This window comes from Schistocerca gregaria, chromosome X, assembly GCF_023897955.1.
Source record: "Schistocerca gregaria isolate iqSchGreg1 chromosome X, iqSchGreg1.2, whole genome shotgun sequence".
Taxonomy (NCBI): Eukaryota; Metazoa; Arthropoda; class Insecta; order Orthoptera; family Acrididae; genus Schistocerca; species Schistocerca gregaria.
The window spans coordinates 66,381,927-66,408,953 of NC_064931.1; the positions used below are offsets into that span (position 1 = coordinate 66,381,927).

General features: G+C 40.4%; 1 protein-coding gene across 1 annotated transcript in view; it reads right to left on the minus strand.

Annotated features, from left to right (window-relative positions):
- LOC126298291 (tyrosine-protein phosphatase non-receptor type 14) overlaps window positions 1–27,027 on the minus strand; it is a 186,254-nt gene that overhangs the window by 90,593 nt on the left and 68,634 nt on the right. Inside the window, exons 12-14 of the mRNA XM_049989589.1 lie at window positions 20,606–20,771; window positions 18,661–18,803; window positions 8,652–8,826 (exon numbers count right to left, since the gene is read on the minus strand). Coding sequence (XP_049845546.1) covers window positions 8,652–8,826; window positions 18,661–18,803; window positions 20,606–20,771 — 484 coding nt within the window. The remainder of the gene's footprint in view (window positions 1–8,651; window positions 8,827–18,660; window positions 18,804–20,605; window positions 20,772–27,027) is intronic.

The following is a 27,027-nucleotide window of genomic DNA, read 5'->3' on the forward strand; positions in this document are numbered from 1 at the left end:
AAGTGACAGTGGTCTGTGTTATTGGTAACAGTATAATATTTTTGTTAGTAGCTAGTCTTGTAATGGAAAAAAATAAAAGGTATTTATATGATGCAGGCTATAAATTGAAAGCAATAGCATATGCAGAACAACATTGAAACAGAGTAGCTGAGCGGCATTTCGGCCCTTGACCAACAGAAAAAACCAGTCACAATTGTCAGGTTAGTAAGGAAGAACAGGAAAAAAAAGAGGAAGATTGTGTGTGCAAATAGAGGACTGCAAAATGGCCAAAACTAGAAGATGACATATTTAAATAGATTCAAGGACACCGTCAAAATGGCATTGGAATTAATACGAAAATGATTCAAATTCACCCTCATAAGCTAGTGTTACAGAAGAACTTAACAGGGTGGAGTTGGTTGGGGCTACATGTTTATGAAGCATCACGGACTTAGCATGCAAACCAAAACCAAAATATCTTCAAAAATGCCACAAGTGTGTGAAGAATCGAAAGAAAACCAGTGTGGAAAGAGTGAATATGAATGAAACTCCTCTGACATTTGATGTGCTGAGTAACAGAACTGTTGCTATGAAATGTGCTGAAAGTTTAACTACAAAAACAAGTGGACATGAAAAAATGCACTACACTGCTGTCCTCTCACGTTGTGTTGACAGCATTAAACTTAATGCAATGATCATTTACAAGCCCAAAACAGTGCCAAAACCTTCTGAAATACTGCCAGGTGTTGTCGTTCATGTACAGGACAAGGGTTGGATGGACAAGGCTGGTATGAAATTATGGCTTGGAAGAGTGTGGGAGAGATGGAAAAGTGCTTTATTAAAGAAGAGTTCTCTTATTGTGCTAGATTAGTTTAGTAGTCACTTGAAAAATTTTGTGAAAGAGAAGCTGAGACAGGGAAATACAAAGCTTGCTTTTATTCTGGGAGAACTGACTTCACAATTGCAACCTCTTGATGTCTCAATAAATAAACCATATAGAGTGTGTATGAGAAAGGAATGGAACAAATGGATGATGGATGAAACCCAACATGAGTTCACACTGAAGGGAGCTTTAAAATGACCTACAAACAAACAACTATGTCAGTGGATAAAACAGTCATGACCTAGCATGAGAGAAGACATTATCATTGAATGTTTCATGGAATGCAGCATAAATAGTGCTCTTGATGGCAGTAGAGGCTAGATTACATATGAAGAGGACGATGATGATGATGATGATGATGATGATGATGATGATGAAGAAGAGGAACAGAGAGAGGGAGAGGGATGAGGAGGAGGAGGAGGAGGAGAAAGTTGACAATTTTCAGGCGCTTTAAACATCAGCTCAGTTTTATAAACTAAGAATTTTTTTAGTCTGGCTTTGCAATCTAATAATGAAAATGGTAAAAATGATATTTTTAAAAAAAATTGCTTGAAAATAATGTGCTTCTTATGGTCCATTGTGTCCTATAGTCCATGAAATATGGTAATTCCATAGCACATGCTAAGAGTAGAAGCACCCAAAATAAGTAGAATTTGTGACACTGATGTCACCAAATTGTGGGATTGACCTAATGGCAAAAGTAGCTAGGACATGATGTTCCCAGCTGATACTACTGTACATGTGCAAACCTTTGGCCTTTTGCATTTGCTGACTGTCACGTACAACAGGAATCTTCTGTGGGAATTTGTGATCAAAGCTTTACTGTCAGTGAGTTTACTCTGAATTAAGTTAAGAGTTCTGAAAGTAATCTGTTGACATCAGCTCCTATATTGGTGGACTGTTTGTTGTTTATCATAATGCTAATATCGTCAGCACAAATAGTGAACTTACATGATTTGTGTGACAAAGGTTGGTCATTTATGTACATGAGAAGCAGCAGCAGACTAAGGACAGATCCTTGAGGGACTCCACTGAGTACAGTAAGTCAAACTCCATCTCTTTCTAGAACTACCTTCTGCTTCCTTTCTTTGAGTATGGATTTTAGCCAGTTTCCCACAGTCCCTCTGATGCCATAGAGTAGATCAGAAGTTTACTGTTTCGCAAGATATAATTTCAAGTCACTGATTTAATGTACAGGAGACTCATCGAAACACAAAATCCGGTTTACAATTTTTCTTATAATATATTAATACGATATACTGCATAATTACTAATTATTTTTATTAGAAAGTAACAAACTTTTAAAAATGAACATTCGTAAGTACTTGCTCTCTCCTGCTCAAAATTTCATGTTCTCATTAATGAATTCTTCTACTGAATAGTAACATTTCTGCACTAGTTTCTCGTTTAAGATTTCTTTTCAGTGTTTCTAAATTTACACTGAGCAATTCTCTTCCTTTCACTTTGTTATAAATTTTCATATCCATATACTGTGAAGTTTGAGCATAAAGTTTTAAATTCTGGGCAGGCAGCATAAAATTATTTTGATTTCTAGTGTTGTAATCGTGTTGAAAATGATCTGTTACTGATATATAAGCGTAACTGTGTACAAAGATGTATACAGAGGGAAAACTTTGTAAACTTAGATTTTTTTAGGAGTGGATAACAAGATGTTTCTTTGCCCTACATTGTGCATATTTCTAATTATGTTTTAATATTCGACACATATGGTCTGATTTAACCCAAAATAGAATTACATACCTCATTGCTGATTCGAAGTAGCTATGATATACAACTTGTCTCATGTACATACAGGTAGCATTGTATAATATTCTCATTGCAAATGCTAGGCTATGTAATTTATTTGCAAGGTATCATACATGCGAGCTCCATGATAGATTTTTATCCAGTTGCATTGCCGGTTTCTGTGACTGACCTGAATATCATTTAACTTTGCTTGTTTAGTTTTAAATTGCATTAACTGAGTCTTTACCATGTTTAATTTTAATTCATGTAAATCAAACTAAGTATCTAATTCAAAAGAAAAATTTGGAGTAGGTATTAAAGTCCATGGAGAAGAAATAAAAACGTTGAGGTTCGCCGATGACATTGTAATTCTGTCAGAGACAGCATAGGACTTGGAAGAGCAGTTGAACGGAATGGACAGTGTCTTGAAAGGAGGATATAAGATGAACATCAACAAAAGCAAAATGAGGATAATGGAATATAGTCGAATTAAGTCGGGTGATGCTGTGGGAATTAGATTAGGAAATGAGACACTTAAAGTAGTAAAGGAGTTTTGCTATTTGGGGAGCAAACTAACTGACGATGGTCGAAGTAGAGAGGATGTAGAATGTAGACTGGCTATGGCAAGGAAAGCGTTTCTGAAGAAGAGAAATTTGTTAACATTGAGTATAGATTTAAGTGTCAGGAAGTCGTTTCTGAAAGTATTTGTATGGTGTGTAGCCATGTATGGAAGTGAAACATGGATGATAAATAGTTTGGACAAGAAGAGAATAGAAGCTTTCAAAATGTGGTGCTACAGAAGAATGCTGAAGATTAGATGGGTAGATCACACAACTAATGAGGTGGTATTGAATAGAATTGGGGAGAAGAAGAGTTTGTGGCACAACTTGACAAGAAGAAGAGACCGGTTTGTAGGACATGTTCTGAGGCATCAAGGGATCACAAATTTAGCATTGGAGAGCAGCGTGGAGGGTAAAAATCGTAGAGGGAGCACAAGAGATGAATACACTAGGCAGATTCAGAAGGATGTAGGTTGCAGTAAGCACTGGGAGATGAAGAAGCTTGCACAGGATAGAGTAGCATGGAGAGCTGCATCAAACGAGTCTCAGGACTGAAGACAACAACAACAACATCAATGAATTTGAAGTATTTGCAATAGGGACTGGAATTTTAACAAAAATTGTTTTGTTATTTCTGACCCCGGAATTCTATACACAGATAAAATTACAATATTTTGTACTAACTCTAGGCAGCAGCTAACAAATATACATTCTTCATTACGGGAAGTGAAATCGAATGTTGTTTTATATTACTTTGATCTTCCTACAAGTATGCATGATCCTCCTCATGTTAAATTACTCCTACAAAAGCTGCTAGAAACATAAAAATTATCAAGGTTATTTAAGATTTTGGTGCTACCCTTTGTAAGCCAGTGTTCATTCAAGCATACAACCTTGATAATTGGTATTTCTGACAGAATTATTTGCAAGTTGTTTTGTTTCTCTGTCATTTGTATAGTTTGAACTTAACCCATTTATGTTCAAATTTGTTATGAACATATTCTTACATTTTAGAATAGTCCTAATATGGTATCTGTTTTGAAATGGTGTTTGTGTATTTTCGTTTCAACTTTGTTATCAGTTTTTACAACCTCATCTCTGCATACTAGTTTCCCTTACTAAGTATGAGCTTACAAATATCACTGTACGTACTGCTGAATTTAGCTGATCATAGCCTGTTTAGATGTAGCCCACCTTGTCCAAAACATTTATCATTGATAAATTTATTTGACTCCATGAAAACTGAACCAAGTTGGTTGCACTGCTCTCTGATGTGGTTGTTTATTTTATCTATGTATTGATTACTTACCGATTTTCTGCACAGGATACTACTTATAATTAACTTTGATGCTGGCTACATGTATTTCACCATATAGATTAGATTTTGTACTTCATTTATGATCTCTTCTTCACTGAAGTTTCACAGCGAGTTCAACCCCACATGGTGGATGAAAACACCTTTACAGTTTTCATTGTGACTTACCAGCAGGAATGCATTTTGTTTTGTTGTCTGAATGTTATTGAAGTGATAATTGATGTACACTTATCCCTGGTGGACATAAATTTTAGTATTTAGTACTGTAACATTTTTAATTAGTGAATCACTTATTATTAAGAATTCATTTTCGGTGCTTTGTTTGTCACTGTCTTGATGCTTTCTTCCTTTGTTTCTATCTTCGACATATCTTGTATTTCTTTCTACATGATCTTTGTCATTATCATTACTTTTTTCGGTTTGCATATTACGTTTAACATTTTGACAGATATCTTTACCATTTTCTGTCGCTGATTCACTGTTTCCACAAATCCATAAATGATTTTCATTTGATAGTTTCTCATTTTCTTGCTTCAAGATTACTAATTCTTTTCTGAGAGTCTCAACGTCGCTATACAGTACTTAATAATTTTGTTTTTTGAATTTATCATGTTCAGATAATCTTCACATTCATCACTAACACAGTTATGACACAATCACCTAATATCATAATTTATGAACTCGGGATTCACATTCGCCCACAGGAAGTGGCATGCTTGGTTGAGAAATATTTTTTGATACATAGAGACAAAAGCCTTGGAAAGGCCACAAAATATCCCAATAGGCTTTATTTTTTTATCTAGGGATTCTAATACATCAGTCAGGAATGAAAATATGTGGACATACCTTTTTGGAAATCAAACTGTCTGCCACTGACAAAGTCAAAAGTTTTCGAGGTCTCTCACAATTCAGGAATACAGTACTTTCTCATAGATATTTGCAAATTTGGTCAAGAGACGGGATGATAGTGACCTGTGTTGTGTCTCCCTTTTAGTGGAGTGGCTTCACTACAGCAAGCTTCATTCCATCTGGAAAGATACCCTGATACATACAGGCATTAAATACATGGGTTAAAACTTCATGTAATTGATCAGAGTCAGCTTTTAGTAGTTTAATGGGAATATTGCCTATCCATGAGGATCCTTTGCTTTAGTTTCTGGTTATGGGGGGTGCACTTATCTCGCTTATAGGATTTGAAAAATATGCTTCGGCATTTCCACGGCACTTTCAGGGGAGTGACTGCAGTCTATTTACTCAACAGAACTTATGAAATGGTCACTGAAAGTTTTTATAACTCTCTCTTGGTTGCCTACATCCTTAACATCAATGTTTAAAACATAATCTATGGGTTTAATGGCACAGTTGACATCTGTTTCACTCTGTTTTATATCCAATATTGCATGGATGTTATCAAGAATTTTTTAGCTAAAATATAAACTTTTTTATAGTTTGATTACTTTGCTTAATTTTTTACAGTACTTGTTATAAAGGTTTATTTAAGTAGAGTTTCTTAATTTTTTGCTGTGATGTACAATTCTCATTTATGTTTGCAAGATATCCTTATCCTTTTTGTGGTCCATGATTTTTTTGTGAGCTTGTTGGGCCCATGGTTGTAAACTATTTTGGAAAGGAAACTTCAAATACTGTAGTAATTTCATTACTAAACAGATTATATTGGGAACAGACACGTGTTTAAGAATATATGTGACTCCAATTTACATTTTGGAGCATGATTTAAAAGCCTTAATCATTTCATCATTTATGGGCATGACTACCTTCCACTGGGGCTCAGTTTTATTCTGGCAAATATTCATATTACTAACAGCAAGTCTCTAGCTGTCATGATCAGAGATACCATTCAATATTTTACTAATGATGGTACTGCCCAGTTTCAGAGGAGGTAGCTGTACATTAAATTTTTGAAATCTGTAGGTACTATGATGTCTCTTTTACAATTAAATAGGTGAAGTAAAAGTGAGTCACACTTTTTCAGAAGAGGTCAAGATTCCTGAAAGTGCTCTATATATAGCTACAATTAAAAGCATAGAATTACTTACATGAAATTCAATGGCACATTCTTGAACATTGTGTACTACATCACATGCCTTACACTCAACACAATCCTTAACAAAAATAGCAACACCTCCTCCTTTTATCGATTTTCTGCAGTCTGAAGATGTCAGATCGTAGTCAAGTATTAGAAGTCTTTCCAACCCTACATGGGCATGATGTATAGTTTCACTGTCTTCCACATTGACTGTTTGATGCTTTCCAGAGGCAGTTACAAGGTTTTGCCAAAAAGGGAATTCATAGTTGATTAGTTTACGGACACATTCTTGTCCTGCAATTCTGGTAACCATTTGTCTTCTGTAGTCTGTTAATATGCACTGCTTTTCACAGTGTTGAGTTCTTCTGCAATTGATGCATTTAGAAAGGCACTAATGTTTTTTTTTCCCCTTGATCTGTTTAGGTGCTGTTTAGGTGGTTAGTAAGCAACTCTCTACTAAAACTGCATACATCTACAATACAAGTATGGCTAAAAATTTTGAAGTCTTAGCTAATTTATAGTTTGTTTGTGAGATGATTTCATTTACTCAGGACTGTGGGATCAAGTGATGTCTCTTGCAGAAGTCCACAAGTAAAATATCTTGGAGTGACGAAGCGCCTAGAATTTCTCTTTCAACATTTGTATTACATCATAACCACCTCCACAGGCTACATTGTTTGCACCTCCTATTAGTAACACACAGTCATTTTTAAGTTTCTGGGATTTAAGCCGATATGACTTCTTGGATTTTAGCACCAGGTTTCACTATTCCACACAACTCGGCACTGCTGAAATTGCTTTGTGCAATTTTGGCCATACCTATCCCATGACTGCCAGCAAACGATAGCACATGTTTTGTGGCAGATGTTTTTAACAGAATGCTTACTGTTACTGGAACTTTCACTTCCGGTTCCTGAAGGTTTAAGATTTGGCTTATCAAACTTAACTTTTTTATGACAACTTTCACTTTTTCACCCTTTAACACATGAGTTAAGGTTAGGTTCTGTGCTGAACGCTAGTATATGACTACTAAAAGTAAGGACATCAAATTTGTTTACATTCACAAACTTTTATTGTAGGTTACATTTTTGCAACTGGGTTTCTGTGTTCGTTGCTTACTTTCTTTCATTCTGATGATTTATTGGCTCTATCTTGCAGCAGAGGACAATCTTTGTTCCTCTTCTACAGTCTAAGTTTCTAAACTCCTAAGTAACCTTAAAACAATTTCTGCTTCAATAGAAGTAATTTTGTTTTATATTGTTTTATGCACCAGGTTTCAGACTTTCTAGTTATTAACTCCCACTTTCGCCAGTTATAACAAACAACAGTACAGCAAATTTTTCTTTGTCCCTTTTTTCCTCCATGACAGATTTTCCCCTTGACAGGTAATAAAGATAGCAGTGAGTGTAGGTTTGCTAAAATGAATTAAAGTATTGCTGTCAAAAAGGTAGCATGTGAGAAGTGCAAAAGTGAATTTTCAAAATTTATTGAATGCATTTCACATTTACAGTATCTAATTGATGGCTTAAGAAGACAAAACGACAGAATAAAGTACAAAAATTTGCATCTGAAGTCAAAGCAAAACATGAAAAACGACATTATTTTGGTCACCAAACATTTACTCAAAATGAGTTTAACTTCATCAAAGCAAGTTGACAAAATAATAGTAATTTATAGACAGAAGTTGACGCTGTGTGTATCATCCTTAGAATATGTGACAATAACATAGAACAGAGAAATATACTGCTTTTAGGCTTACAAAACCTGAGTTCAAGGGGTAGAAGGCAGGAGAGTAGGTTGGAGGGATTTGTTCCAGGTATGAAAATAAGCTCCTAAGAACAGAAAAGTATCTGTTTCAAAAGCTAAAGATGGAAGGAAAGAAAACTCAGTGACAATGAGTATCATAACTGCATAACTGAGTTCATTGACAGCCACTCTAGGAAGACAGTGCTAGGAATATGCTGTTGAGAAAAAGGGGAACAAGGAATGATTGCAGTTTTCACAAATGATTAATAAATACTTCAAAACCTCACTTCAATCTGATCTGAATTTGGTAATTTGTTAGTTTTGCACTGAAGATGTACTAACTTGCACACCTGTCTTATTCTACCATACACTAACCTGAGGAACTGCAAACTGGGGCTGTTGTGGGTGAAACCCCTGTGAGGCCAAGTCTGGTGTGCTGTTGCTGCTTGGTCTGGTGCTGCTTGATGGGTAAGGAGGTGGTGGTTTGTACAAATGCAGCATTTGAAGATTCTGAACCATCTGGCTCTCAACTGCATCCAGTTCTGGTGTACTAAAAACAGATTATTACACAACAGTATAAAGCACATATTCTTCAAAGGATCTTCAGAAAATCAATCAAATCTAAACTTTTACAAATTGGTGTTCTGAAGGGCTGCTCTAGAAGGTGGTGTGAGTCTTACACATCTTTTCCCAACAAAGGCAAATGTTGTCCCATAAAAGCAGCAGCAGTGTTATGTTATCACAGAAAGAGAATGTGATGCAAATAATGTATACTATGGAACACTAAAAAGTGACATAGTAGCATGTGTTACACTACTAAATGTGTCACTGAATTAAATATCTAATAAACATAAACACGGAAGTTGTGTCAAAGAGAGAGAGAGAGAGAGAGAGAGAGAGAGAGAGAGAGAGAGAGAGAATTGTCATACGATCATCATAAATTTCATAAAGGAAGGATCTTTTTTAAAAAGTAATATTTTAACAACATTTCTTTTACAAAGATAATTCCATGACTTTCTGTGACCAGTACTCGACAACCATCCCTTATGAGTAGGACTCGAGCCCTGAGTGTGAAAAACAAACTGAATTATGTATATAGATGATGATGATAGTAATTTTGTGTGGCTCAATGGCGTGGTGCAAGTCTTTCTAATGGGTGACATTTCAGTGACTTGCGTGTTCCTAATGTACCACAGTTATCCAACAGGGGCAAGTATTTCACCACCAGGCCCAACATGTATATAGACAGTTCATCTACAGATTTTGTTGAGTGAGTTCGCAAGTAACAAAATATGTCACGTATATGGCTGTATCTTTTGATTAAAGCGACTTAGAAGCTTAAATGTTTCACACTGCCAAGGGACTGTAGACCTTTGTATTGACAAATTTCAGCTTGATACCTCTACATATTCCTGAGAAAAAAGGGGTCTTAACAGTCAGATAGACAACAAAGCAATCCTATAAGGGTTTTCACCATTGAGGTAAAAAACCCTAAGGGGGGAGGGGGCGGGGAGGAGGAATAAGTCAATATTTGTTAGATGTGCACTTGCTTCCAAAAAATCCAAAGTTGTTTTTCAAACTAGTATGATCTTTTCTGTGCGAGTTAACTTTTAAGTTACATTGCCTATTGCACTTCTCTCATTAAATTCACAAAGAAACTAATTAAGTGATCAGTACTTGCCTTTGGGAGGTCCAATTCCCAGTATAGATAAGCACATGAAAAAAAAAATTAGATAGTTGCAGTCTTTGCTGTCAAAACCATAGGTTCCTTCTTCACGGAGAAAGAGAAACTGGTTGGAGAGGGAGAGGGAGAGAGAGAGAGAGAGAGAGAGAGAGAGAGAGAGAGAGAGAGAGAGAGAGAGAGAGTGTGTGTGTGTGTGTGTTTGAGGTTTATGGGTGCTAAACAGCTTGGCCATCAGCACCCAAACGCATAAAAACAGGAACACATGCAGTGAAGGGACTAAGACGAACAGCGAACAAGGAGAACGGCTAAAAGACACAGACCTGATGCAGTTCCAAATCCTCACATATGGAGGCAAAACAAGAGGAGAAGGAACACACTAAAAAAGGAAAGGAAACACAAGGAAAAGAGAACAGAAACCGAAGGGAAACAAGGAGGTATTCATGACTGGCGGACCTCTTACCTAAAACCTGGGTGAGCCAGTCACCCAGCAGGACATTAAAACCCTCTCCCTAAAATCCGAGGCAAAAAATTGGACAGGACACAAAAACGTAAGACCTTAAATCACAGTCATTGCGTCATCTTGCAAAATAGAGGGCAAATCCGGTGGCAAAGAAACCATTGCCCTCTGGTCAGAGAATAAAAGACAGTCAAGTAAAATGTGGCGGACAGTAATCTGGACGCCACAAGCACTGCAGATTGGGGGGTCTTCCCGCCGGAGTAAAAAACCATGCGTTAAGGGACTGTGCCCGATGCGGAGGCGAGTGAGGAGAACCTCATCCCGCCTGCATTACTGGTAGGACGTACGCCATGGCCGTGTGGTGGCCTTGACCAGATGCAGCTTATTTTCACTGACTGCCAGCCACTCCTCTTCCCACTGACGTATAACACGAAAATGCAGGAGGGAGGTAACAGCATGGAGGGGGACGTCACATTCAACAACATGAGGGATGGAACATGCATCTTTGGCAGCCACATCCGCCAGTTCGTTTCCCCTAATACCTACGTGCCCCGGCACCCAGCAGAAGGAAACGTCCTTCCCCTGCCGTTGCAGGTGGAGTACGGCATCATGGATGTTCTGGACGACCATATCCGCTGGGTACAAGTGTTACATGGTCTGAAGGGCACTCAGGGAGTCAGAACAGATGAGGAACTTAAGACTGGGAACACATCTCATCTGCTCCAGTGCCCGCAAGATCGCAAACAATTCGGCATCAAAGCTGGTAAATGCCGCAGGAAGCCGTAACTTGATGACTCAATCAGGGAAAACAACAACAAAACCAACAGAGTCCCCCTGTTTACAGCCATCCATAAATACTGGTACATGGTCGGGATGCTGGTGTAAAATATCGGAAAATAAGGAGGTAAAAACAAATGCAGGAGTGCAGCTCCTCCAGTACTCCGACAAGTCTAAAAGGATGCTGGGCCTCTGGAGACACCAGGGAGGCAGGCGAGTAAAACCTTGTCATTGGGGGGCCACACACTCTACACCAAGGGACTCAAGCAAATGCTTGGCACGAATCCCAAATCGTCTCATTGCCCTGGGGCGACAGGAAAAGACGTTCCATGGGAGGTCGGGCAATGGTAGGGTACGCAGGGGAGGTAGGACAGGCAAGGAATTGACACACCCGTTGCACCATGAGGAGTTTCCGCCGGATGGCGAGCGGCGGTTCCCCTGCCTCAGCACACAGGCTGGGGATAGGACTGGTACGGAAGGCACCAGTGGCCAGCCTGATACCCTCATGGTGTACTACGTCAAGAATCTTCAGATACGAAGGCCTTGCTGATCCATACAGGGTGCAAGCATAGTCAAGACGCGATCGTACGAAAGCCCTATAAAACTGCAGCAGTTGTGCCCCATCTGCTCCCTAGGACTGATGGCTCAAGACACTTCAAAATATTCAGTGCCTTCAGGGCCCGCACCTTGAGGTCTTTAAGGTGAGGCAACCACGACAACTTGGAATCAAAAGTGAGGCCCAGGAACCTCACAGTGTCTCTAAAAGGAAGAACGGTGTCCCTCAGATGCAATTCAGGGGAGGTAAAAAGACGTCAAGAACGATTAAAATGAACACACACACACTTGTCTGCAGAAAAGGTAAAACCCGTCTTTGCAGTTCATGCCTCTAATCGCTTTATCGTAAGCTGCAGCTGCCGACTAGCAGTGACAAGACTGGAGGAAGAACAGAAAACAGCAAAATCGTCCACAAACAAGGAGCATTGGGCAGGACTCTGGATAGTGGACGTGATACTGTTAATGGTGACGGCAAAGAGGGTGACACTTAAAATGCTTCCCTGAGGAACACCATTCTCCTGCACGTACAAATCAGATAGCACATTACCAACCCGATATCGAAAGAGGCGGTGGGAAAGAAAGGACAGAATGAAGATGGGGAGACGGCCACTAAAGCCCCACTCATGGAGTTGATTGAGGATAAGGGGGCACAAAGTAGTGTCATACGCCTTATTAATGTCAAAGAATACACCTAGACAATGCTGGTTACGTAGGAAGGCCTGCTGGATGTCCGCCTCAAGCAGGGTCAAGATGTCTATAGTTGAACGACATCTCCGAAAGCCACACTGAGAGCAGCCAAACCAGGCGACAGTTGACCATGCGTTCCAACATCTTCCCGACACAGCTCGTCAAAGCAATACTTCGATAACTACTGGGATGCGTTCAGTCCTTCCCCGGTTTGAGGAGGGGCCTCCACGAATCAGGGTACGTGCTGGATAACCACATCATATTAAAACAATTCAGGAGAACTTCCTTGGATGGCAGCAACAAGTGCTGCAGCATGCTGTACCGGATTTGATCATGAGCAGGCACAGTATCATGGGCCACAGACAGTGCCGAATCCAGTTCCCACATTGTGAAGGGGCAGTTGTAGGGTTCAGAATTTGGAGACCGGAAGTCCAAGTGACCCCTCTCAATGGCAGTGCGGTAGTGGCAGAAATCTGGATCGCAGTTAACAGTGGCGGTAGATTCTGCAAAATGCATGGCCAGTGTCTGGGCAATGTCTCTCAACACCGTGAGGAGACATCCCTGATGCAGCAATGCCGTGACAGGTAGTTGGCTGAGTTTCCCGGAAATGCTCCTGATGGCTTCCCATACTTTCGTAGAACTAGTGGAGCGGGAGATGGAGTTCAAGAACGATTGCCATGACCATCATTTGCTCTCTTTAATCACTCGCCGTGCTTTGGCCCTTGCCACACGAAAGGCCGCAAGATTGTCAGCTGAGGGACGGTACTTGAAGCGGTGCAAAGCTGGACGGTGGGCTCGGATGGCTGAGTGGCACTCAGTGGTCCACCAAGGGACAGGACGCCTCTTGGGATGACCAGATGACTGTGGGATTGACAATTCAGCAGCATGGGAGATCATGGCTGTAACATGGTCTATCCATTTGTGGACGCTGGCACGGTGTTCCAAAACAGCCAGTTGGCTGAAAAGTGTCCAGTCAGCTCTGCAGAGGTGCCATCAGGGCGGCACTGGTAATGCCACAGCCTCATCCAGAAGGCGGATCCAAAGGAGGAAGTGGTCACTAGAATGGAGGTCAGCGACAACCTCCCACAGAGCAGAATCCGCGAGTGCTGGAGAGCAAAAGGAAAGGTCAATAACCGATGACGACCCGGAAGCAGTACAGAAATGAGTGGGAGCACCAGAGTTGAGGTTGCACAAATCTTCAGACATCATGACGCTTTACAGAATGCAACCCCTGGGGCAAGTAGTCGGAGAGCCCCATAAGACATTATTAGCATTGAAGTCCCCCAGAAGAAGAAATGGGCGGGGGAGTTGGCTAATAAGGTCTGTGAGAACCTCAGAGTCTATCGCATCCTGAGGTGGTAAGTAAACTGAACAGACTGTGAGCCTCCGACCCACAAAAAGGTCAACTGCAACTGCTTGCAAGTCTGTAACGAAAGGGAGCTCAGATGAGGGGTGCATGTCACGGACGAAAAACGCAACACCACCCTTTGCCCTTTGCCCTGTCAGATCATCTTTTCGATATACGGTATAGCCCCATAAAGAAGGAGCACCAGTGGCTCTTGGAGACATAAGCACAAAGGGCACTCTCGTACAAGGAGTTGTAATTCGGCCACATGCGTCCTGAACCCATTCAGGTTCCACTGTAATATGGGAGCCAGTGATCAGGGTGGCTGAACTTTCACCCTGCCTCTGTGCTTTGGAGGAGAGCCCGTACTGGCCGGAGATTTATTCCTGGGGTGAGAAGATCGCCCCTGGTCGACATCAATGTCCATCAGCTCCGATGACGACCCACGGGAGGTGTCAGACAGTAAGATGGCCTCGTCATCGGACCGACCCTGACTAGTCTCCTCAGGTGGCAAAACCTTCACCTTCGGCGTCTTTGCTTTGGGGGGCTTAGAAAGCAGAGCCTTGTCAACAGTGGGAGCTTTACTCGCCTGGGCAGAAGGTGTCATATGGGGAGAGGCAGGAAGTACCCCAATGTCAGCAACCACGGCCTTGTCCGACGTCGCGGGGAGAGCCGCAGGTTGCAGGGAGAGCCGCAGCTTGCAAAACAACCGCAGCAGCAAAAGTGCACTGGCAAACGCAGGTATTAGTGCTAACACTAGCAACCTCCGTTTGTGTAGCAACAGTGGCCATTTGTACCGGTTTTTTCAGAGCGGAAGCGAAAGATGTTGTAAACACAGGAGGTTGCATGGCCTTAAAGAGCTTCTTGGCCTCACCAAAGGGGATGCGCTTAGATGTTTTAATCTCCTGTACCTTCCGTTCTTCGAGATAGATGGGGCAGATCCGGCTCCAGACAGGGTGACTCCCAGAGCAATTCACGCACTTCACAGGTGATTAACAATCGGCTCCTTCATGGGCAGGCTGACCACATTTACCACAAGTAGCTATCCCATTGCACCCCAACGTAGTATGCCCAAAGCGCTGACATTTAAAATAGCGCATTGGGTTGGGGAAATATGGGCGTACTGGCAAACGTAAGAACCCCGCTTTAACACGCTCTAGGAGTCTAAGGCAACTGAACATGAGAATAAACGAGTCGGATTTGACTAGGTCCCCATCAACTCGTTTCATAATATGCTGTACGTCAACAATACCTTCTTCAGCCCACTCAGATTTTAACTCGTCTGTGGGGATATCCACCAAGTCCCTACATGTCACAACACCCTTACTATAGTTCAACGTGGAGTGGAGATCGGTCTCGATAGTGTACTCTTCGAGACAGGTTGCTTTCCGAAGAGAAGCGACTTGACGGGAACTAGAAGTCTCAACTAACAGAGTACCATTGCGCAGTCGCTTAACAGATTTCAGTGTACCTGCAGTTCCTTCAAGACCCTTGTGGATGTAAAAGGGAGAAACCCTCTCAAAGCTACCCTCCTTCCGTTTAATAATCAAAAACACATTCTGATTATCAGCATGTGCTCTGTTACGACAGTCTGATAAATCTCGAGCAACACCAGGTGCTGGAGGACTCGCAGCACGAAGTCGCTTTTTCGATGGGGTGTGTTTTCCTACCAGTGGCCCACCCAAGCCACTGGTAGAGGGAAATGTAGAGGTCGAAGGGTCCATTGCGGTCCCACGAGCAGATAGGGAACTAAAGGTCCGGTCAGATAGAGCCCCGCGTGCCTTAGTAAGCCTCATACAACTGGGGTGCGACAGGTGCCCCAAAGGTTGCCCGCTTGCGACTGTTCCACCCCAACAGCCATGCATCTTATACGCGCGGAGCACACCGTAAGATTGAGGGGTTTTTACAGAGGTTGACCTTGGTAGCAATCCAGGCGGTCAAGCCAAGATTACCATTCCCCGCAGCACACAACTTTCCACCGCCGCGCCATACGGTGGTCGCTGAAGCATGTCCAAGGGTTACGGTGACAGCAGACTGGCAGTGCTGACCAGTCCCCCAGCTCAGGACCCCGGGATCGCCAAGCCCGTACTCAGCAAGTGAATGCTGAGCCCCTGGGGGCAGAAACTGGTTGGAGTATGTTGAACAAGTGAGAGAGGAGACGTCTTCCTGCCCATTCATTTATGGACAACTGATAATAGACCACCTAGACAGCATGTGGACTTGTTGTAGTTGTTGTTGTTGTGGTCTTCAGTCCTGAAACTGGTTTGATGCAGCTCTCCATGCTACTCTATCCTGTGCAAGCTTCTTCATCTCCCAGTACCTACTGCAACCTACATGCTTCTGAATCTGCTTAGTGTAGTCATCTCTTGGTCTCCCTGTACGATTTTTACCCTCCACACTGCCCTCCAATACTAAATTGGTGATCCCTTGATACCTCAGAACATGCCCTACCAACCGATCCCTTCTTCTGGTCAAGTTGTGCCACAAACTTCTCTTCTCCCCAATCTGATTCAATACTTCCTCATTAGTTATGTGATCTACCCATCTAATCTTCAGCATTCTTCTGTAGCACCACATTTCGAAAGCTTCTATTCTCTTCTTGTCCAAACTATTTATCGTCCATGATTCACTTCCGTACATGACTACACTCCATACAAATACTTTCAGAAATGACTTCCTGACACTTAAATCTATACTCGATGTTAACATACTTCTCTTCTTCAGAAACGCTTTCCTTGCCATTGCCAGTCTACATTTTATATCCTCTCTACTTCGACCATCATCAGTTATTTTGCTCCCCAAATAGCAAAATTCCTTTACTACTTTAAGTGTCTCATTTCCTAACCTAATTTCCTCAGCATCACCCGACTTAATTCGACTACATTCCATTATACTCGTTTTGCTTTTGTTGATGTTCATCTTATATACTCCTCTCAAGAAACTGTCCATTCCATTCAACTGCTCTTCCAAGTCCTTTGCTGTCTCTGACAGAATTACGATGTCATCGGCGAACCTCAAACTTTTTATTTCTTCTCCATGGACTTTAATACCTACTCCGAATTTTTCTTTTGTTTCCTTTACTGCTTGCTCAATATACAGATTGAATAACATCAGGGATAGACTACAGCCCTGTCTCACTCCCTTCCCAACCACTGCTTCCCTTTCATGCTCCTCGACTCTTATAACTGCCATCTGGTTTCCGTACAATTTGTAAATAGCCTTACGCTCCCTGTATTTTACCCCTGCCACCTTCAGAATTTGAAAGAGAGTATTCCAGTCAACATTGTCAAAAGCTTTCTCTAAGTCTACAAATGCTAGAAACGTAGGTTTGCCCTTCCTTAATCTAGCTTCTAAGACAAGTCGTAGGGTCAGTATTGCCTCACGTGTTCCAACATTTCTACGGAATCCAAACTGATCTTCCCCGAGGTCGGCTTCTACTAGTTTTTCCATTCGTCTGTAAAGAACTCGCGTTATTATTTTGCAGCTGTGACTTATTAAACTGATAGTTCGGTAATTTTCACATCTATCAACACCTGCTTTCTTTGGGATTGGAATTATTATATTCTTCTTGAAGTCTGAGGGTATTTCACCTGTCTCATACATTTTGCTCACCAGATGGTAGAGTTTTGTCAGGACTGGCTCTCCCAAGGCCGTATCAACACAAATATGGTGATTTTTGGTAAATTTTGCTTCCTTTATTTCTAGTAATCTTGATGAGGCACAGTGGTATCCATGATATGTTGGTTCAGCAGCCATTTGTAGAAAGTAACAATTGAAATCTGGGTTCAGCTCCTACACAGGTTGCACATTGCTGGGATACACTACTTGTTCAAGTACTGTTCTGTAAAGAGATTACTGCAAGAACTCACGGAACACAGCTAATCTCTCAGCACTTATATTCAATTATTGTTCTACAAAATGCAGAGCTGTCTGCTCTACTGCAATGATCCTGCAACATGTTGGATAACTAGCATTAACCATCAGAGATGCATAGCAATTGGTTTCCCTCAAATGACAAGTTACTGACACAAATATTAAATTCACTGGGCAAGAAAAAGTGTGGCATGTGTACAAGTAGTGGTAGCACTAGCAACAAACCTTAGTCACATCCTTCGACAAGTCACCACCATATCATAAATTTCATGGTTTATGTACTCTATCATCTTTCTGGCCTCTTTAAATCACAGTTGTTGTGGGGCCCAGGCTGACATCCCAGAAAAAGTTGTTTAACTGATGTTAATCTACATTCACAAAGTATTTCCCCCCATGTTTTTAATAATACTTAAAACGAGAGGAGAAGTACCAAATAAATTTCATCAAAACAGATATTCAATTAAGTGCCTGTGTGACCAAGCAATTTCGAAAGAATAATAGAGTAATAAAGGAGATAATAAATCTCTAACTTTTTATCTATCTTTATGCACTTCTAAGGATATACTAATAGCTACAAAACCATACCAATTACAAAAGTATACCACAATATTGTTTAAAGATTGAGCATTTTCCCTGAAATGTGTAGTTGGCAGGGGAGGGGGGGGGGTGACAAATTAGAGTTTCACCATTTTGTAAATAATTTTCTTTAACTTACTGTGAAAGGAACATGTATTCCCAAATTCTTCTCTTGCATATACTGGCAGTTTGTTAACAATTTTTTGGCCACAGTATACCCTTTCATCAGAGCTTTTAAACTGATAGAAAACTGTCATGGAACTTATTCTAATAAGAGGGCTGTCTTTTCAAGATTTATTCTTCATCCAAGAAAATAGATTTTAAGGAATCTTCCAGTATACAAAAAAGATGCAGTTCCTAACACTATGCATAAAAATTAACACAGAAATCATTTGTTCTCATTAAAAGGAAAAAAAATTAGAACACCTACCTATAGGTATGTAATACTGTTTGAGAACTGCGCTCAGGTCGACCTTTTAAGTGTGTCTGAGGCTCCTCCCTCCGAGGATCAAGATATATCCTCTCAACTTGTGTTACATCTGGATACTGTTTATAATGGTACGAACTGATATTCTGGAACAACATACATGGAAATATACAAATTTTGCTACAAAGAGTGTTACTATGAAATAAGTTGTGGAGTTCTGATTGTGGAAATGAGGGGAGAACTGTTATTTAGTTTGCAGCTGTGGGCTGTTCAGTACCTCAGTTACCACACTTTCGAAGTACAAAAATCAAATGTACTTCAGTATTATACCTGTTGAGTTTATGAGCTTGTTGCTAAACTAAGAAATCACAATTAACAAACAGGCACTGCAGATGAAATATTTTTGGGAAGAAATAAATAGTATATTTCTCCTTTTACAACTGTTTTATTTGTAAGCCAGTATATTAATGTATGAAGGTTCTGTCATTATATGTGGTGTTTACTACATTAAAAAATGAAAATCAGAATTACAACTACCCTAATGTGTAGAATGGATCTCACAGACATGGGAAGGATAAAAGATGCTCTAAAGCTCTCTAATCCAAATGTTGTTGCAAGGACTTGAATTTCTTTTTTAGAAGTGCTAACTTGAAATTATAGTCTGACCAATTTGATACGAAATTTCAGTTTTCAAAACTAACTTGATATGATTACTATGTAAGTACATTCAACACAACAGTGACCAGTTCCCTCCACAATCATTACCAGCAGACACTGGCAGCTATCACATATATCTCAAATTATATGGGTGCACACAGGATTGCAACTGGTGCTCAGCACCTAAATCCACACATTATAATAAGTAAACCACAAAAAAACAGGAACATATTTCTTTACTAGCTGGCAGCAAACTGGAAAAAAAAGAAAGCTGACAGAATCTTCTGCCAACAAATAATTTGGCATCATGACAACAAAGGCAAAACTGGTTACGATAATGACCTAATTTTTATTTCATGTTCAATCTTCAAAATCATGACTGCAACTGGTGAGTGGTTATGTATTGACCCTTCACAATTTCTTTCAACTACATGAACGCACAGAGGAGCTTTGACAGTTGGAATGTTGAGCAGCATACAATTCAGTTTTCAAAATAGTTTCCTCTGAACAACTTGAAAACTAAAGAGACCTGTTCAACAAAGTGGAGGGAGGGGAAAGGAAAGGAAAGGAAAGGAAAGGAAAGGAAAGGAAAGGAAAGGAAAGGAAAGGAAAGGAAAGGAACTGATGATATCAGCAGCATTGTGACTTTAGGCGGAATCAGCAATGATAAGTGAAAATGTATGCCAGGCCAGAACTCGAACCTGGGATTTCCTGCTTACTTGGCAGTTGTGTTAACCACTGCGCCATCCAGACACAGTGTTTATCACAAATGCAAGGACTATCTCGGCATGCTCCCCAACCAACCGACATTCTTACATTGTGTCACCTATATGTGAATAGGTGACGCTAACCTAGCGTCTCCTGTCCTGTGGATAGGTGATGCTATATGGGAATGTGGGATGGCTGGGGAGCCTGCCGAAACAGCCTGTGCATTTGCTATAAACCCTGTGCCTTGATGGCACAACGGTTAACACAACTGCCTGGTAAGCAGGAAATCCTGGGTTTGAGTTCTGACCCGGGACACATTTTCACTCATCGTCGCTGATTCCGCATATAGTCCCAATGCTGCTGATATCATCAGTTCCTTCACTTTCCTTCCCCCCTCCCCCGCCACCATCAGTTTACGGAAGAAATAGTCTTCTATCACTCATATTGCTTGGATTAAAGGAAAAACTATTCTTTAGATGAACAAAAGAATTCTTGTTCAGGATTTCAAATACCCAGATCAAAGGAAAATTTTCATACATGCTACAATTTGTTTTGAATTATAATTTGTAGTACATTCACTTACATCTTGCATGTGGGATTGGTGAATTTCTGGTTGACTGCTGTACAGTAAATTAATTTGACTGTTCGGCCTCATATTAACATTATTTGCTGCTTGTGATGAGCCTCTGTACTTTAGCTGCACTGCAGTTTCGTAGTCTGGAGCTGGTCGATATGAAGGTAGTAAAGCTCTGCAGGTGAAACAGTGGAGAAAATGTTAGAAAATGTTTCTCACACACAAAATCTACATTCAGTTTGCATCATCGATAGGGTACTAAATGGACCAAGTACTGTGTAAAAATAAAATCTCTGATCATGGTTACAACACACATTTACAATTTTTGTTTTGTCTCAGATTCTAGATGGTATTATTACAAGATGTTGCTAATAACTTGTGAGACTCAGTGAAATTGTCTAGGTCCTAATAGAATTTACAATTACTTAAGTCTACCATATCAATAAATGGCACACTTTTTACTTTATGTGTTGCAATAAATATTATAGTTTTATGGAGCGAATTTAATACTGCCAGAAGTTTATCAATTTCTACATTTGTGATACTAAATAAAAGTGAGATATCATGTGCCAGGGGGGAAGAAAGAAAGAGAGAAGGATCTCATAGGTGAGAACATCACAAAATAGGGAACAATCCATACTGCCGCAAAGTGACATGCAGTTGTCACATGACTTCAGCTCTGCATTGGTGCTATGCCAATGGAGGTTAGATGCAATCACAGCTCTGACAGACTGATAATTAGGGACCAGAAAACTTGCATTTTGCAATAAATGTGAAATAGATGTGAATTCTGCCCCAAAATGTGAAAATGTGATACTGCTTAATAGACTCTACCTCATAGTGAATTCTATCCAGATGAACTATTTTATCAGAGACAATTTGAAATAGCTATTTTCTACATAAAAATATAAAAAATGCAAACAAATTTCAGTTACTGGTGTTGTACATCATCTGGTGAAGCCAAAACAGGAAAGATAATGTGCATCAGAACCTGTTTGCAAAATAGAAAGGGTACAGACGCAACGACATATCAATGCGCTCAATTATCTGTTGGCATGCCATTTGTGGGCATTTGAATGGTCTATTTATGATGATACATGCCGTGTAATGCAATGTAGTACTCAGCCGTGGGAACCAAGCATTTTATAACACAGAGATGCACATGTTTGTTGGCTAAAGCTCAAAAGATGGTATAATGCAGACACTTTTAACATGCCAAATTAGTTGGCAGACATTTTGAGATGTATTTGCACTAAAGACCACTAGAGGTCGAGCCTAAATTATGTCATTAACACTACTTTGCCAATCTCGACAAGCAGTTGCACAGTAGCCGACCCCAAATGCTTTGTGCTGTGTGTTACTTGTTTTCTTTTCTTATTTTGAAGTAAGTGAAGCGGCTTATCCTGGTTCATCACAGATTTCGATTATGACCCTTACAACCCCAGGAGAAATCAGCAATCCCTGTGATAATGTGTCAGTTCTGCTGTAGGCTGCTGCCCTGTGAAAGGTAGGTGGGGCTTCTTACTGCACATTGTTTCTCTCTCCTCTGGCACTCAAAATTCTAGTTTGTTTGCACTCGTGTCCATCTGCCACTACACAAGGTCTGTTCATAAAATTCCAGAACTTTGTCCACAAAATTTTTCCATGCTTACTGTTTACTTACTGTGCATAGTCTCCTTCATAATACTCTCCTCCACAATTGGTAAACCACTCCCAGTGCCACAATGCTGTTTCCACTTCCGGAAGCAGTCTTGGTACGCCTGTTGCTGCATCACACACAGCACCATATGCGAATTTTCTTTTATCTCCTCTGTTGTTGCAAACTTCTGTCCTTTTCAATGCGGTTTCCAACTTTGGAAAACGAAATAAATAAATAAATAAATAAATAAATAAATCTGCAGGAGCCTGGTCAGGAGAGTATGGAGATGAGGCAGTACAGTGATTTTGCTTTTAGTGCAATAGTCATGCACCAACAGGGATGAATGTGCAGATGTATTATTGTGATGCAAGAGCCATGAATTGTCTTATCACATTTCAGGCCATTTCCTTCTCACATTTTCTCACAGACATCACAACACATCCTGATAGTACTATCGATTAACAGTTTGTCCCTGTGGCATGAATTCATGATGAACTGAACTAATAACTTAAAGTCAAAGCACGGTTTTGACATTTGCCCTGATCTGATGAGCTTTTCTTGGTCTTGGAGAAGCTTCCCAGACCAATTGTGAAAACTGAACTTGGAGAATCTTTCCAGACACATTGTGGAGACTTAACCTTAGTCTCAACGTCATAACCGTAGACCCATATCTCACCACCAGTTATGTTTCTCTTGAGGAACATCTGATTTTCATATGTGTGATTCAAAAGCTCTTCACAGATTGCAAGGTGAAGGTCTTTCTGGTCTTGACTCATGAGCCATGGGATGAACTTTGCAGCAGCATGATGTATTGCAAGATGATGGGCCAGGATTTCATGACATGATCCAACTGAAATGCTGAAATGTTACATTCTCTTGCAATCTCTCAGTCAGTCAGTCTTTGACTGGAATGCACAATATTGTTGATGTTCCTGACACAAGTGTCACTGGTAGATACTGAAGGGCATCCAGAATGAGGGTTATCTTTAACTTCTGCTTGGCCATTTTTACAATGTGTGAACCATTCATAACACCAAGTACGGCTTAAGCATTCATAACCATAGACATCCTGCATCATTTTGTGTATCTCTGTAAAGGTTTTCTCAAGATTCAAGTAAAATTTAATGCAGATGCATTGCTCGTCTAGCTCTGCCATCTCAAAATTCACAAACTGTGTGACACCGCATTCTACTCAATACAGCACTGAACAATAACTAACAGACATACAACAATGAAACTTCTGGCAGTTACACACTAAACACAGGCATGTGTAGGGATGCCAACTGCAGTTTTCTCCAACACACTATTGGCACGACATTATGAATTTCCTGGAATTTTTTGAACAGAACTCGTATACTGCCTGCACTTGGCACTATAGCAATTGGAAAACAAAATCTGTAACATTTCTCGACTAAGCCAAAATTCTTTACCTAATGTTATAATAGAGTTATTGCGTGTTTGGTTCTACTTCTATGGTAAGGGCTTTGTCAGCTCTATTCTCAGCACTGTCAAGCATGGGTCACATGGATATGAATGCTTACAAAATGTTGAAATTAATAGTCTCTAGATCTTGTAATCATTAAATTGCACAGGGAAAGACAAATAATGTCCAGAAACACCTTAGATCAGAGACATGCTCAGTTCACCAGAGGGAAAACGTTGCTGCTTTTCAACAGAAAAATCATTTTTGAAAGCTTAAATACAGCCAAACAAAGGAAAAATGCCCATTTAGGAAGAAAAAGGTGTTGAAGTTTTTGTAATAGCAAACATTCCAGTCAAAAACTTTGCAGTCGCCACTTTTTTTAAGAGTCAGTTTCAAAGAACTAAGTCTTTGTTTGTCTTCATTCATGTAGCACGACAACCTTTTAAATTTGTGAGTCTAATAATTCACAAACAAACAAATAGTTGTGAATTTCAACAAAAACTGGTGCAAATCTTTTTTTTAAAAAAAAAAAAAAAAAAAAAACACAGACATGAATTTTGCCAAAAGTAGATGGTACATTTTCTGGTCCCTACTGATAACATTCAAAGGCACTGTAAATCCTAATGTTATGTGTAGCAGTACACTAGCATCTACTACCGTTTCATGCAATTTCAATATGCACATGGATTTTATTTCATTTTCGGTACCCTGAAAGTGGAAATCTCAGGAGGCTCTACAGAGTTGACTGTTGTTGATCTATGGAATATAAGGGTATGGTGAACAATGAATTACTGATAAAGCTACAAGATTTTTTTATTATTTAGATCTATTTTTTTTATGAAAAGTAGTGTTCTAACCTGAGAACACTGTAATTTATTGCTTGAACAGTACACACACATGGAAGGCAAGGTACAATACAATTAACAATACACAAGTGATGGACAGAGCCTTGTGCTCTGATCTATATATTAATTAGTTCCAACAGTGGGCACGTCGGTTGGCCTTTAGTGGCCGAAACTAGCACAAATTCATGCTTGAGCTATTTAATGGCATACACACAAAATTGGTAGTTACATCAAGAACATTTATTTTTTGCAATAATTTAAATTTTGTGTTGTTAGAAAGACAGCAATAATGCTTGTACATCATCAAATTTTACATTTTTTATTTATTAATGTATATATTATGTTTTTATTATTCTCCTCAATAGGTTTCACTAAAGTAATTGTTTTGTGTGTAACATTGCCTGAAATATGATAGTGGTGGTAGTGGTGATGTTGGTGATAATTATGTGTTTAAAGTGATCAAACATCATGGTTATCAGTCCTTCGTTTCACTGGAAATTCATGTACAACACTGTGAAATCAGAAAAGGAGAAAGGCTGGCTCTAGGATCTGTTACGTTATCATAGTGGTTGACAATTTGCATTACCATAGCATAAGTCACATGATTAAAAGTAAGGTAAAACCAAGGCAGTTGAAACTGTTACTGGTCACAGGTTATAGATGCTGGTGCATAAGCGCAAGTGGCACAGCTCAAGTTCTCCACACTACATATATGTGGCAGGAAGTGCACCCTCCATTCCTGTCCCACATCAATGTCACTGAAGGATACACTAAGAAGGGTCATCATAGTCAGTATAACCACAATGGAGGTGTGAAAATGAAGACTGTGAGGATTAAAGTACTAATTAGCTTAAACCACATCAGAAATAAAATATGTACATAAAAATTTAAAAATGAATCACAGTGTAGAGAGGGAAAGTAAGCTGAGGCCACTCAGGGTACACGCCGCAGTGAGAGGTACTCCCCCCTTCCCTCCTGCCACATTCACCCCTGATACCAAACAATTGTTAGCTGCTATCCCTCTGTCTGCAAGTATCTGGCATAGGGAGGTAGACAGTTTGGTGGTTTGTATGAATTATCCAGCAGGGCACACAATGAGAATACAGGTTTGTGCCCAGTACTCCGATTTCATGTTTGTCACCTGTGGTTGATTCTTCAGCTAATTCGTCAGTGAGTTCATTTCCCACAGTGCCAAAATACCTCGGCGTCCAGAACTGTCGCAGTCAGCTAATAGGTCTTGGATGTTAGCGACCAAATAGTTTCTGGGGTGGCACTGACATATGCCTTATAAGCAGCTCACGGAGTTGCTACAAACCAGGAAGTCCTTAGTTGTGAGAGTTTTAATGTATTGCAGGGCATGTGATATGACAACCAACTCCGCAGTGTACACACTACTTGCACTTGGCAGAGAATTCTTCTTGTGCCCCCTTGTCTGAGCTGCTGGCTGTGAAATGGAGTAGAGTAACATGGTTGGGTAGGCATCTGACAGACTATGACTGTGTAGTTCACCACGAGTTTCTGGTGTCCGACCCTCATTGGTGAGGTACCAGCTTCCATCAGGTGTTGGCAATATGCAAAAGATTGCGCACTGCAGATTCCACACATATCAGCTGGTTTGCAGTGGACCGGATTGCTTGAAAGCCACTATGGGGCTTGTATGGAATACTTCACTTAACAACCACACACCACTGTGGTGAACAGGGCCTAACACGCTCAGTACTAATGGTGCTGCTGACCTGTAGGCAACACATTCACAGTCCAGGCAGCATAAGATCAAAACTTTGTAGAATCAGAGAAGAACTGTGCAGCACCAAGAGGTGCTGCTGAGAAATCTGAGGGTATTAAGTTTCCTCATGCAGTTTACAATTAGTTGGTGTACATGTGGTAAACAAGTTAACTTATTGTCAAATGGCCTACAAATTTGCAAGTTTCAATGAGTTCAAGTAACTGGTTACTGAGATAAGGTTCTGGGCGAGGATTCACAGTCCTGGGTTAACAAAAGTGCAGGACATGAGTTTTCAAGGGAGGAAATTTATATCCATGCTTCACGGCCCAGTTATGTACTTTCTGTATACTGCCATGAAGGTGGTACTTTGTGGTGTGTAATGATGTAAAGCTGTAATACAGGCAAAGGTTGTCTACATACAATGACAGCAATTTAATACCACTGATTGCAATGGCAAAGAGGATTACACTCAAAATCAATCCCTGAGAACATCTGACAGTTTCCTGTACATATTGGTTGCTAAAGATTGAACCTATCAGGATTTGGAACAGTCTGGGGTTAGGAAATTTAGGATAAAAATCGGTAAGCAGCCATGGAAGCCCCACTAATGCAGTTTAGACATGATGTGATGGTGACAAGTGGTATTCTCTTCTAATAATTTCCGGGTATGCAGCCGGATCCCGTCGACATTCTGCCACGATATTTCGGCCCAGAGACGTCCGGCCATCATCAGGTGAGTACACAACTACTGAAGAGCCCAGGTGCAGTCGCGGTATTTATGCCGATTCTCACGACTGC